At 53.7% G+C, this 14,069-nt stretch overlaps 1 protein-coding gene across 1 annotated transcript; it reads left to right on the plus strand.

The window, feature by feature from the left end:
- The first annotated feature begins 11,620 nt into the window (after window positions 1-11,620).
- Window positions 11,621-14,009, plus strand: GUCA2A (guanylate cyclase activator 2A). The gene is made up of 3 exons (XM_008151289.3): window positions 11,621-11,695; window positions 13,283-13,478; window positions 13,945-14,009. Exons 1-3 carry the CDS (start codon window positions 11,621-11,623, stop codon window positions 14,007-14,009), a joined length of 336 nt encoding a protein of 111 aa, XP_008149511.1.
- Window positions 14,010-14,069: the final 60 nt, after the last annotated feature.

Below are 14,069 nucleotides of genomic sequence, written 5' to 3' on the forward strand. Positions count from 1 at the left end.
CTCTCTGTACTGCTGTTGGACAGTCAGTGTTTTAATGTTTCTACAGTTTTGCTATTGCACGATTTCATATTTTGCCCGTATGATGAACGGCACCCCATTCTTTGTAACTGTTTAGTGCTGTAAAGAAATATCCCAAGTGTCATTAGAATTGTTGCTGCCAGAATTGATATGCATGAATGGCACTTAAAATAAATATATAATGTTAACTCTATAACACTGACTTGTCTATGTAATTTGCTACAATTAAGGGGATAAGATTGGAGCTAGTCCAGATGCAGAAACCCCTCAGTCCATAATTGGGATCTTGGAGACTCTGTCCTGTGCATTGCTGCCTCAGAGCAGTCATTGCTGCCATTTACTGAACACCCCACTCGCTCTGTGAACTTGAAGTTATTTAATTTCTCTGACCCTCACTGTCTTCATTTTCCTAATTTACAGTGCCTATAAATGAGGATAATGTCTCCTAGAGTTGAAGTGATATTAAATTAATTTAACGCATTTAAATATTTGGAGCAGCACCTGGGACATTAAAAAAAAAAGTGCTAGTATATGCCAGGTGCTGTGCTAAGTAGATATTGTTATCCTCATCCTATAGTGTTGGGGGGAAACTCAGTGGTCTAGTCGTTTACCCAGGTTCTTTGTTGGAAAGTGGCCGAGTTGAGGTTCGAATCCAGGTCATTTGACTCCATTGTCATTTTTTTTTTACACCATCCTCTGTTACATCCAAGGTAACTCCCCATCCCAAGCCTTCCCCTTGTCCTCAGTCTTGCCCCTAGCACAGCCTTTCCAGAGAGTTATTTCCAAAGGTTGAAAGTGGAGCACACACTATACCAGATCTTCCCATGAGAAATTCAGAGATGAGACCATTCTGTCTTTAGGGGACACAGACTTAACCCATTCAGGTAGCAAATGCCAACCCAGGGAAGGCTACTCTGGAGGTATGCCCTGGCAAGGCTTTGGTGGTGAGGACTTAGGCCATGCAGGGCTGGGGCAGTGGTTTAGGAAAGCCTCAGTGTGGACACGGGCAATTTAAGTTGAGTCTTCAAAGGGTCCCAGACAGAAGGTGTTCCCATGAATCCCACTGCTCTGAGCCAGGCATGGAAGCTAGATGAGCAGGGCGGGTGGGGGTGAGGGATTGAAGCGGGAGAAGCGATGGATTGCTCGTAAACAACCAAGCACAGAAATCCATGAGAAGTGGGATCCAAATCCCCTGACCGATGTGGAAATCGGCTAAGCAGTGGGGAGACTAACATGGTGGCAGTGGACTTGAAGCTGCAGTCTGTCTCACTCAGTGAGTGCTTCCCACCAATCCATGATCCTGCCCAAGGCCTCGTGTTACTTCTAACAGAACCCGTACAATGCTGCCAGGAAAGTTACCTACTGCAGTTTTACAGAGGGGCCTCACTCCAAAGTCCATTTCCTTTTACCCTACTTCCTTCCAAAAAGGAATTTTCCCAACGCCAGGCAGAGTGCCTGCCTGCCCAGTGTGTGTCTCTTGCAGGGGGGAGCTCTGTGTTCTCCCATCGCAGGTGAATCGTGGTCATCAGCAGTGCGTCTGAAGGACTGTGGTCGGGACACAGGTAAGTGGACGCTATGGACTGACTCAGGCACAGTGAAGTACAAATGAAAAACTGTGCTGGTCAAATGAAAAAGGTAAACAAGATCATTAAGATGCATGTTTCATTCTCAAGGCTTTAGCTTTAGCATGCTGTATTTAGATGAATCCTTCCCACTTGGATAAAGCAGCCCTGGAAAAACCATGTAAACCTCAGCATTTAGGTTGACTGCAATCTAAATGCCTTAGAATTGCAAAGCTATCTTGAAAGTTGCAAGCTAGAAGGGGCTTTGGAATTCCTCTAATACAACCCCCACATTTTGCTGTTGAGAGCCTTGAGACCCAGAGAGGGAATGACTAGCTCAAGGTCACACATCCAATTAGGGGGAAACAGGAAGGGGACTAGTGGAGAAGGTCATTTACCTGAAAAGCATTTAAAGTTCTTACACACATTGTCTTACTTGATGGACACAAGAACCTGACACTGGAGTATACAGTTATTACCCCATTTTACAGAAGCGGAGACACCTCAAGGAGTAAGTCTCAACGCAGCTGCATCCTGAATGCATTCGCTTAAAGCACACAGCTACAGTTATACCCAGTTGGCCAAACAGAGAGAATGGAAATCTTAAGTAATGTTGTAATGAGTATCGGCCTGTGATGAACATGTGCCCCTCAGTGAGTATGAGATGGAAGATTCGAACCTGAGATCCTAACAGGTACTGCTTCCATGTATCTTTTGTTGAGCAACTCGCCACTGAGTATGTGCAGTGAATAAAGATACACGTGGTCCGTGCACCACCCTTGCATGCAAGCCAGCTACTTGAAAGACGGACTATAACCAAGAATTAGAAAAACTGGCCATGTCGGGCTTTGAAACATGGCAGGTTTATCCCCAACATGGTGCCTTCCTAAAGGATTTTCAAGAGTGCTTTTCAACTTACCTCCGGTGTCTCTCCTTCCATGTGGCATCTGACAACATGCAAAGCACAAACTTGGTAAGTGGCTGCACCAGGGCCAGGATTCAGTTCAACCCCAGATCAGGGCTGTTTCTGACTCCCAACTCAAGCAGTGCCCCTCGGCCATGCTGACCCCAGGAGTACAGAATAGGACCGCTCACTACCGTTTATTACTTGTTACTTAATTTACTTATTCCAAGCCCTTGATGTGGATGATCATATTTACTCTTCAAAACAACTGTGTAGTAGATACTACTATTATCAACCTCATTTTGCAAATGAAGAGTGAGCTACAAAGAGATGAAGTCATTTGCCCAGGGTCACCCCGCTCGTAAGTGGTAGAAATAATAGTAGCAGCGGGATTTCAGAACTTGGCCTTCCAGCATCAGTGCCTACACTATTCTCCACGCTATGTTGTCAGTTCCTTGGCGCTATTACCTCAGCTACTGGGCCAAAGTAGGGCCTTAGACCAGCGATTTTCAACCGCTGTGCCGCAAGAATTTTTAAAGCATGCAATACCTGACTTGAGGGGCACTGACCTCTTTTCCCTTACATTGTCAAAAAAATGACAACAGCCAACACAACATTAGCCATCCGGTCTGAGTGAATCAAAATTATACCTACTTTTTGTCAGATCTTCAAAACAATATATTTTTGGTGTGTGAATAATTAGTTTATATGTGCCGTGAGATGAAGGTTGAAAATCGCTGCCTTGATCAAAGCAATGAGGCTGCAGTGAACACTGGAGGCCACCAGAGGGCGAAGAGCTACTGGGCCAGCTGTGTACCTTTCCTGTTTCCTTTAGCCTTGGGGCTATGCTCCCTTTCTCCGCAGGCAGCCGGGGAGTTGGGTGCTCCTAAAGACAAGACGGGTAGGGACCCCAGTGGCCAGCCCTCAGAATCTTCTTACCGATCAGAGCTTGCTGGAGAGCTCCGAGGAGCCCCTCTGGATCTCAGCAATAAACATTGGTGGGGCCCGCTTCAGAGCTATGTCTGAGCCTGCTGCCCAGCCAGCCCTCCTGATTACCCGCCTGCTACTGCAAGATTAGGGTGGGGAAGGTCACCCCACCATCAACCCCAAACTCTGAGTCTCCTGAGGCGCTGCTGTTCTGGGACCAGTTGAGTCTGGGACTGGCCTTGCTTACCCTTGCCCTCCCAGCCCTGCCTCAGCCTCAGCCTGTGTCCCCCACACACACACCAACTCCTGCAGCCATCACCCACGTTGTGACTGTTGCCGCTATTGGCCAGGCCCTCTGCCCAGTCATTATCTCAGCACTCCTAACTGTCCTGTGAGATTGGTGTTATTATCTGCCTTTTACTGCTGGCCGTTGCCATTCAAAGAGGTAAAGTCATTTGCCCAAGGTAACAGCCAGTGAGAGGTTGCCAAGAGGGCAGGCACCCAGGTCTGCCTCCCTCCGGTCTGCTCTTCCCACTGAGGCATACCGCTTCTTCCACAACACTCCCCGGTCGCCCTTGACCTCCCTCAGGGCCAGTTACCACAGCCCATCCCACCCCACCCTACCCCAGCACGGGCCTGAGCTAACGTCACTGTGGGTGAATGGCACCCCTCACAACGCAGCCCCAAGAGGCTGAAGAGGCAATTTCCTCTTCCAGATAATGGCAATAAAGACACGGGAGGACACTTCCCACCCTTCCCTGCCTGAGTGACGCTCACAGGCAGAGGCCTCCTGGGAACAGTCCTCAGGTTCCGTGTGAGCGTGAGTGCATGAGCTGTGACTCTGGTGTGCGTTTGTAAGTCAGGGTCACTGCCCGTGGTTGTGTGACTGTCTGATTGTGCCCATGAGGCATGGTGTACATATGTGTGAGTGAGTCCTTGCATGTGTGTGCTTGTGTGATCATGTGTCTGTGGCTGGGTATGTGATTGTGTGCCTTGGTGTATCTGTGGGTTCATAAGCTGCAGACAGGAGACAAGTATGCTGCCCAAGGGAGCAAGATGGCTCCTCACTTAAGCTCTGGCTTCCTCCTCCCCTCTGCTCCTTATTCGCCATTCCGACCTCCCAAGGGCCCAGGTTCCCGAGACACTTGCTGGGATAGAGCTGGGTTTCTAGGCGCTGTCAGGGTTAGGCCCTGCGAGTGAGAACCGTACAGATGCATTCTCCTTTTCCATCACATCCCTGCCTTGCCTCTGTCCCTGCCACGGTAGCCCTTTGAGCTGGATCCTGATCTATCTACAACAGCTCCGAACCCCCAGGCAGCCCCTACTCTGTCCACCCAAAACAGCAGCTGGTCCACTGTGAGCTGCCAGCCTGTGGGTGAGCATGTGCCCTGCAGGCCCCAAAGGCCAGAATAACACACGAGGCAATGAAAGAACACAGACCGCAGTCAGAAGAACCTAGAATTTCATCTGGGCAAGACATTGCCCTCTGGGGCCTCCATTTCCTCATTGGTAAGTGGGATGAGATACCTTATGTCAAAGTGCTGATGAGACCCTCCATGAGGGGGGCCTCTGGTCTTCTGGCTCTGTCCGCCTCCCTCCCTCTCTTCTCCCACATGCCACCTGCTGCTCTGTTGCTAAGACCAGCTGATTCTCTTGCACACCATCCTTCCAATGGCCCCTCCCAGCGCACTGCCAGGGGCAGAGCACCCCTTCCCCCGGGCAGCAGCCATACCCACACAGTCGCTCTCCACACCACGTGGGTGGTGCTCTTTCTAAATCACAGCCCTTCTCCCCATCTCCCTGCTCTGAAAGTCCCATGGCTTCCCGCTGCCCTCTGGTTAAGGGCAAACACCTTAGCCTGGCACTCGAAGCTCCTTCTCTGTCACTCACCACAGTACCTCTCGGCACACTCTCTTCTTCAGCCCGTCCGGTCTCCCTTCCTTCTGTGTGTCCTGCCGCCAGGCCTTTGCCCTGCAGGCCCCATCTCTGTGGATCCAAATCTTCCCATCATTTGAGGCCCAGTTCAAACGCTACCCCCACCTCATCTATCAAGCATTTAAAAATATATATATATTTTATTGATTTTTCACAGAGAGGAAGAGAGAAGGATAGAGAGCTAGAAACATCGATGAGAGAGAAGCATTGATCAGCTGCCTCCTGCACACCCGCTACTGGGGATGTACCCGCAACCAAGGTACATGCCCTTGACCGGAATCGAACCTGGGACCCTTGAGTCCACAGGCCGACGCTCTATCCACTGAGCCAAACCGGTTTCAGCATATCAAGCATTTTGAAAGTGGCTGCAGAGGGACCCTCTCTCGTGGCTCCCAGCAAACTCCCCATGGAGCCCCATAGAATCTGCCCATGGTCTACCCTCCTCCCTCTAGTCCTGTGGTCGGCAAACTGCGGCTCGTGAGCCACAGGCGGCTCTTTGGCCCCTTGAGTGTGGCTCTTCCACAAAATACCACGGCCTGGGCGAGTCTATTTTGAAGAAGTGGCGTTAGAAGAAGATTAAGTTAAAAAAATTTGGCTCTCAAAAGAAATTTCAGTCGTTGTACTGTTGATATTTGGCTCTGTTAACTAATGAGTTTGCCGACCATTGGCCTAGGCCTATGGGCTCTGGGGCACGTGGCGGGAGCTCAGCTGTGTCTCTTTCCTTCCCTGACAGCCTCCAGGTGTGGGAGGTTGTCTCGTGGCCAATGCCCACAGCAGGCTGGGGTGGGGGAGATGGGGAGCAGATGGCGAATGGAGCTCCCCACAGCTTCGTCCTGGCCAGGCCACGGGATGTGAGATGACACTGAGCAAACAACCGGACACACCCTCTGTCCACTCCCCAGCTGCCCCCGGGGGCATCAAGGGAAAGAGCCTGCTCACCCCAGGGCCCCGGGAGGTGAGGGAGCCCTGCCCCCCAGCCAGGCTCAAGCCAGAGGCCTCCGATTCTAACTCAGCTGCTTGCTTTCTTTGTGACATTGGCACCTACTCAGAGGGCCTGGGTTCCCTCCTGTGCAGTGGGCATCATTGACCAGTGCCGCCCCTTTCTTCCTCCCCTTCCCTAAGGCTGGGGACGGGCCTGGAGACGTGCAGGGGGGGTGGGCTGAGGGGAGGCTTTTCGTTGGCGTTGGCGTTTGTGAGAACTCGCTTCTGTTCTGGAACTCACAGCTTTGAGACCGCCGCCGCCACCAAGCCCCCTGGCAATGAGTCTGAAAGTTGTGCCTCCCCCTCGGCGAAGGCAGTCCCATGCTGGTGTCCACGTTTACCCTCCTGCTGGCTGGGTGCCCTGGTGCAGTGTTCCCCCAGTTCGACTGTGCAGGCACCTCCGTGTGCGCCCTTGGGAAAGCCATGGTTTCCTAGCCTTTCTCTGGGCCTCAGTTTCCGTTTATCCACCTATAGAATGGGGCTCCAGGGTTGTTTCTTAGGAGTTCTCCGAGCTGTTAGATTCACAAACATTGTAACGTCCCTCCCAGGCACGCAGCTCTGGGCTCTCAAAGGAACCAGGATGTTAGAAGCAGGATGGAGAGGCTGTGAAATGTGGGCCACACCCTCTTCAAGGTCACCCAGGTCAGTGTGGGCGCCCACCTGGTCTTTCCTACTGGGGTCAGCAGAGCCAGGCCTGGGATGTCCTCAGGGAGCACTGGAACCATGTTGTGATCACCCAAACCCAAGAGTTAGACACCTGTGGGCCCAAAGGCAGAGCATCTGCCTCCTCACCAGGATCAGAGGGCGGCCAGCAGTGGGGAGCCCTGGGAGCTGCTGGGAGTGGGGTGAGGGGCTGGGGCTGGTTTCCACACCTGTAAAGCATGCAGCCCAGAGCCAGGAACGGTCATGGCTCTTGTTAATGTGATTATTACAAATGCCGCCCCGCTCCTCTCCCCTGAGGGCTCAGTGTCACCCTCTCCGTGCCAGCCTGTGCGAGTTCTGGGGCCACAACCGAGCAAGACAGCTCTGCTGTCAGGAGCTGGCAGGACAGCGGGCAAGGCAGGCAGTTGCCAAGCTTTATAGGGGAGAGCGGAGGCGGCCGGCCGAGCCCAGCGGAGGAGGAGACGGTCCTCACCCAGGCTTGCTGGGCCGGGCATCAGTGAGGAAGGTTCTCTAGACAATCTGAAGTCCACACTATAGGTGTTATTGCCTCCATTTTTCAGATGCAGAAACCGAAGCTTGGGAAGGTCACACAGCTGTTCACTGACGAAGCTGGACTCGAACCCAGGGCTACTTGGCTCCAACAGCATCCCCCGGTCTCGGCTCTTCTTCCTGGCTCCCTCCGGGGAGTCCTGGTTGAGGGTGAGCAGGGGCCTGATCATGAAGGGCCTTGAATCCCGGTTTCTTCTGAAGGTTCAGGCAGCACGATGGGTTTTCAGATGGGGAGGCAGGTGGCAGGGGTAGCACAGCCAGAAGGCTATGGAGGGGCAAGTTTGCCAGAAGAGGTGGCCTTGGATGGGGGAAGCCCAAACCACCCAGACCCACCTGCTACCAATGAGGAATGATGAAGGGAGGGGGAGTGCTGGGGACCAATGCCTCAGAGTTCAGGTGTGTGTGTGTGGGGGGGGGAGGGGAGGCAGGAAGCCTGGGGTACTGGGAGGACCCCAAGTCCAGTGCCCAGCAGCTTCATTGCAGGAGGGGAGGGAGAGGGCCTGAATTCACACCTGGACACAGGCCAGGCCGGGGTTTAGGGGAGCAAGGGAAGGGGAGGTGTTTCCATTTCCCAGGTGGATGTCAGGGCCGGGGTTGGGTAGGGCGGGGCCCAAAGGGCTGAGGCCCAGGTGCCACTTCCTCTTTCCCACGGTGTGGATTCCCGTGGCGCCCACTCCCCTGCCTTGTGCCGGGTCAGCTCCAGCCAGGGCACTCGGGAAGAAGAGTCTTCAGGCACCAAAGCCCCTGCCTGGATCCCCAACCTGCCGCCTTAGGAGAGGCAAGACGGACAGATCAAAGCCAGACAGGAACGGGCTCCTTCAGCCCCACCCTTCATGCAAAACAAGTCCCAGCTCTGCTGGAGCCCCACACTTAGTCCCAGATCCAACCCTCACCACACACTCAACGCAACCACACTGCCGACTTCATCTGCACACTCAGCTCAGCCTCAGCCCGGCCAAGGAACCTAGCCTGACCCCAAAGCTCCACGTCAATTAGAATCCCCACGGCAACCCAGTCCTAACCACCCCCGATTCTAAACCTAACCCTGCCACTTCCTCACCCACCCTCAGCTTCATTCCAAACCTGACCCTAACCCACACCTCGACTTGAATCCTAACTTGAACTCCTATCACCCACTGCTACCACATCTTCTCTAAACCAGTGGTCGGCAAACTCATTAGTCAACAGAGCCAAATATCAACAGTACAACGATTGAAATTTCTTTTGAGAGCCAAATTTTCTAAACTTAAGCTTCTTCTAACGCCACTTCTTCAAAATAGACTCGCCCAGGCCATGGTATTTTGTGGAAGAGCCACGCTCAAGGGGCCAAAGAGCCGCATGTGGCTCGAGAGCCGCGGTTTGCCGACCACTGCCCTAACCTGTAACCTAAGGCTAATCGAACCCAGCTTTCACCTGCTCAACTCCACCCCCCACCCCCCAGCCCCAGCAGCACCCTCAGCTGCACTCCTGATCTGTGCCTGGTGCTTACCTCCATCCCAATTGAAATAAATGCTACCCATAGGCATATCTCTAGCCTCACCTTCAACCTAAATTCCATCCATAACCCTAATGTTCTTCTCTACCTCCCCCTTCCCCAGGGCTCACTCCCACCAGCTCTCAGCTAGCACCAGCCACCACATGGGTGGACTGGATGTGTAGACCTCAGTATAAACATACATACACACACACACACACACACACACACACACACTCATCAGCATGCACATATACAGTTTAGTGTCCATACACACACCTCAGTACACACACACACACACACTCATCAGCATGCACATATACAGTTTAGTGTCCATACACACACCTCAGTACACACCCACACACACACACACTCATCAGCATGCACATATACAGTTTAGTGTTCATACACACACCTCAGTACACACCCACACACACACACACTCATCAGCATGCACATATACAGTTTAGTGTTCATACACACACCTCAGTACACACACTCACACACACACACTCATCAGCATGCACATATACAGTTTAGTGTCCATACACACACCTCAGTACACACATACACACACACACTCATCAGCATGCACATATACAGTTTAGTGTCCATACACACACCTCAGTACACACCCACACACACACACACTCATCAGCATGCACATATACAGTTTAGTGTCCATACACACACCTCAGTACACACACACACACACACACACACACACTCATCAGCATGCACATATACAGTTTAGTGTCCATACACACACCTCAGTACACACACACACACACACTCATCAGCATGCACATATACAGTTTAGTGTCCATACACACACACACACACATACACACACACACACACACACACACACACACACCAGAAAGGGGAGGAAGGCCAGTCTAACTCCGAGAGGGACCTGGGAAGGCAGCTAGGACAGGTGTTTCCTGCCCCTCCCTTGGGCCGGACCCCTTTGTAGTTCCCTCCTGGTCAGGCTCTGCCCCCTCCAAGTCCTCCTTCAATATTGACTCTCCACACCCAGGGATTTCCGCTCCCCCCAGCCCCCGCTCCGGGCCCCTTCCTGGCTTCTGGCCAGGTTTGTTTGTAGATTAGAGCCCTGGAGCTCCCAGGTCCTCCCTTCCTCCCTGTCCTGGGCCCTGCTCACAATAGAACACAATGAACACACACAATGCTAGTCCTCAGGGGGGTCAGAGTCTAAAGGGGCAGACACACACCGCCAGGTCATCTCACTCAGCAAGGTCCCCCGTGGGGGAATGTCCTTAGTCTTATGGGGACAAAGAGAGGTGGTTTAGCTGAGGATGCAGTGGGGATTATTGGACCTGGGCCTTATAGGTTGAGTAGGAGTTCACCTAGGAACAAGAAAGGAAAGTCTTCCAGACGGATGGGATGGAACAGCATGTTCCGCAGTAGGGTAGCATGCTCAGGAAGGGCCAGGGTGCGGGAGGTTAGGCTGGGCCAGTGGGGGAGGTGGAGCAGAATGGGAGGGCACACATGGGGGGTGGTCAGGAGGTAGAAACAGCAGGACTGGGGAGGAGGGTGGGCAATCAGGGGGAAAGGGAATTGGGAGGGAGAGGGCAGGAGCTCATGTGAAGATAATCTGAGGCTGAAGGACAGCAGGACAGTGGAATCAGCACAAATGAGGAAGGCTGTGGCTCCGATGGGCAGGTCACTAGAGAGGCCAATGGGGACCAGAAGTGGATGCTGCTATTGACAAAAATAACCCCACGAGGCAGGTATTATTATTAGTCCCTGTAGAGGACACAAGGGACACTGAGGCTCAGAGAGGGGAAACGATTTGCCCCAGTTCACACACATTGCGGCTGGGCCGTAGGTAAGGCTTGAACCAGGCCTGTGGATGGCAGAGCTGAGTTCTTCCCCCCAGCCATAGTGGCCGCACCTAGTACCTGCCTCGGCCCGCAGCCTCATCTCTCAGCATGTGAAGCCCTCTCCAAACTCCCTCCTCACCCCCTCCCCGGCTGAATGACTCCATTTTCCTGAATAGTCCAGGCCTAGTTCACCTCGGCTGTCATAAATGTAGCATCTTCTGTAAGAAGTGGCCTTTACCCCCACCCCTTCCCTAAGAAAATGCCCACCCATTCTCCAGAACTGGGCACTGGCATGCCCTTCCGTGGGAAACCTTCCTGAACGGCTCTGCCCCTGGACTGGGGGAGGCGCCCCTCCATTCTCCACCCTGACCTCCCCTCCCACTCCCCTGAACACCCTGCATTGCCACTGGGTGGGACCCCTCCTCAAGGACCGTGCTGGGTCTACAGACCCGCCCCAGCATAGGGCCCACAGACCCGCCCCAGCATAGGGCCCGGCCCAGAGCAGTTGTCAGGGAGTGTATGTGGTTGGGAATGAATGCAGGACCCAGCTGGCTGTGGGTCAAAAGTGAGTGCCCAGGGAGGGGACTGATCTCTTATCTGCCAGGGCTGTCTTGAGCCTTAACTGATTAGGCCTTAATTTACAGGTGAGAAGATGAGCCTGACAAAAGTTCCTGGGTTACTCAGTAACCCCGCTTTCTTTAAAAGCCCCGCTGTTTCCCTTTGGCATCCAGAACCAGCCACTCCTCTCTCGGGCACGGCTGCCATGAACACCTTCCCTCTCGCCGCACTGTGCCTCCTGGGAACCTGGGCTGCCCTGGCCGGGGGAGTCACTGTGCAGGTAAGCCCTGACCCTTCCCTGGCCCAGCCGGCTCTCTGACCCCAGTGCACAGGGCCTGTGCCCTGAGAGAGCACGCCCTCTTTGGAGCTGGATTTGTTACGGGAAAGGGGACTAGGCCGGAAGCAGGTCTGCCTCAGGCCAGCCTGCAGTGTGTGGGCTCTTGACTTTGTGCAGGAAACAGTTCATAACTCAAGACCAGGTGATTTTGAGAGGATGTTTGTTAAAGCTGGGGACAGTGAAACAAGGAGGGCCTTAGGGTAGAAGAAGCAACAGGAGACTAGGTGGGTGGCTCTGGCTCTCTAGGAACGTTATAGGAAAGAAGTGAGCCAAGGTGGGCTGCTGTCAGCTCCCTGGAGAGTCAGAGAGTTAGCCCAGGACGAGCTGCCGCTGCCCATTGCTCCCCTGGTTGCAAGTCTCGTGGGGACCCTTAAAGTTTAGGAGATGCATTGGGGGCGGGGGAGGGGAGCGGCTGGGAGGGTGGGGGGAAAGCTGGGACCTTTGTTTTGAGGGCTTTAAAGGCTGGGAGTTGAGAAGTCTTAGGGAGGATCCAATAGAATAATCACCAGCTTTTCCAGGTGTATCCATTTAGGGTCTTGGTTTCTATTGATTGGTCAGCGCCAGGCAGGGGGTCATTAGTTATTGCAGCTGGTCCTGGAGTCACCAGCACTAGTTTTGCTGCTTTTCTGGGCCTAGAGCTGAAATACAACTGAGGGCTAGATGTTATCTCTAAGGAGGAAATGTCAGGGAAAGGTATGATCAGTGATAAGCCAGAGGGAGGAAATGTCAGGGAAAGGTATGATCAGTGATAAGCCAGAGGGAGGAAGACCTCCCTGGGGGCCAGGTCCGGTGCCAGTTTTGCCCATTGCTAGGGCCCCCTGGTGACCGTCTGTATCTGGCTGTGAATTGCTCCACCAATTTGTTCAGTTCTATCAGTTCCCAATTCCACTTGCCAAGGAATTCTCCTAGCTTCTTACTATCCTGCCTCAGGTTCAATTCCAGACCTTACTTCTCAGTCCTGTACTCAGCCTGAGCACCGGCCTGGATCTCAGGACTCACATGGTCACCCTGAGTATGGATGCACCCCGCAGGGGCCCCATTCTATCACAGCCAGGCTCCGGGAGGCCTTTTATTGCTTCTCAAACATCAGCCAGGCTGCAGGCTGGAGCTGGGAGCCAGGTGAGCAGCCCACGTGGCTGTCGGGCAGGGGTGAAAAGAGCCTGGGCATGGCCACGTGGAACCTGGTCCTGGTCCCAGCTCTGTACCTCTCCCTAAAAATTAGCACAATGGCTCCCACATATCGGGCACCTGTTGTGTCCCAGACACTTCACATCCATTTTCTCCATTCCTCATAACATGTAGGACCTAAGGACCTGTCCTTGGGCACAGAGCTAAACCAGGATCCAAGCCCACTGTCCGGCTCTGAGGCCCGAGCTCTAACTACCTCATGCTGCCCTGAGAGGAGTGTCTGGTTCCCACGAGCCACTAACACTGCTTGAGCCGCTGGGGCTGGAGAGGGGCCAGTCCCGGAGGAAACAGTCAGGGAGCAGGCTGCAGGTTGGCCTCATGCTCTGGACATGTCTCTCTCAGGATGGAAAGTTCTCCTTTTCTCTGGAGTCAGTGAAGAAGCTCAAGGGCCTCCGGGAGCTCCGGGAGCCCAGCAGTGGGAGCGGAATGCAGTTTGATGGACCTGCGGTTCCCGCCCTCTGTAGCTCTACTAAATTGCCTGCAGAACTCAAGCCAGTCTGCAAGGAGCCCAACGCCAATGAGATCTTCAGGAGGCTGGGTGAGTGGCCTCCTGTCTGATGGGTGGGGCTTAGGAATTCCCTGATTGGTGGCACTTGAAGAAGAGAAGTGCTCTGATTGGTGGGATTCAGAGGCGGGGCTCTGCTCTGATGGGTGAGACTCTGATGGGTGAGTCAGAAGAAGCCCCCTGCTGTAATTAGTTCTTAGTTGTAATTGGCAAGGCTTGCGTTAGGAAGGTCTGGACTCTGACTGATGCAAGGTAGCGCTGTGTCACCGTGTAGCTCTTTTCTGGGTAGAAACTCTGCTCTGATTGGCTGGTTTGAGCGGTGCCTGTCCTGGTTTGAGGCAGGAAGCCCAACTGGTCCTAGAGGACAGGCCTGGGTTTCTCCTGGGAGTTGGGTGGCAGATGTCCTAGCTCCGGCTCAAAGGAGGGGGGTGGGGGAGGGGGGTGGGTGTTGGGGAAGAAGAGAAGCTGGTGCTCAGGGGGCCCCGTCTCTCCTGTCCAGAGGCCATCGCTGAGGACCCGAACACATGCGAGCTCTGTGCCTACGCTGCCTGTGCCGGATGCTAGGACAGCAGGGGCTCGCTGTCTTCTGTCCCTCCCCCGCAGAACGCTCCCACTCCTGGCATC

The sequence above is a fragment of the Eptesicus fuscus genome, chromosome 9, assembly GCF_027574615.1.
Source record: "Eptesicus fuscus isolate TK198812 chromosome 9, DD_ASM_mEF_20220401, whole genome shotgun sequence".
Classification (NCBI taxonomy): domain Eukaryota; kingdom Metazoa; phylum Chordata; class Mammalia; order Chiroptera; family Vespertilionidae; genus Eptesicus; species Eptesicus fuscus.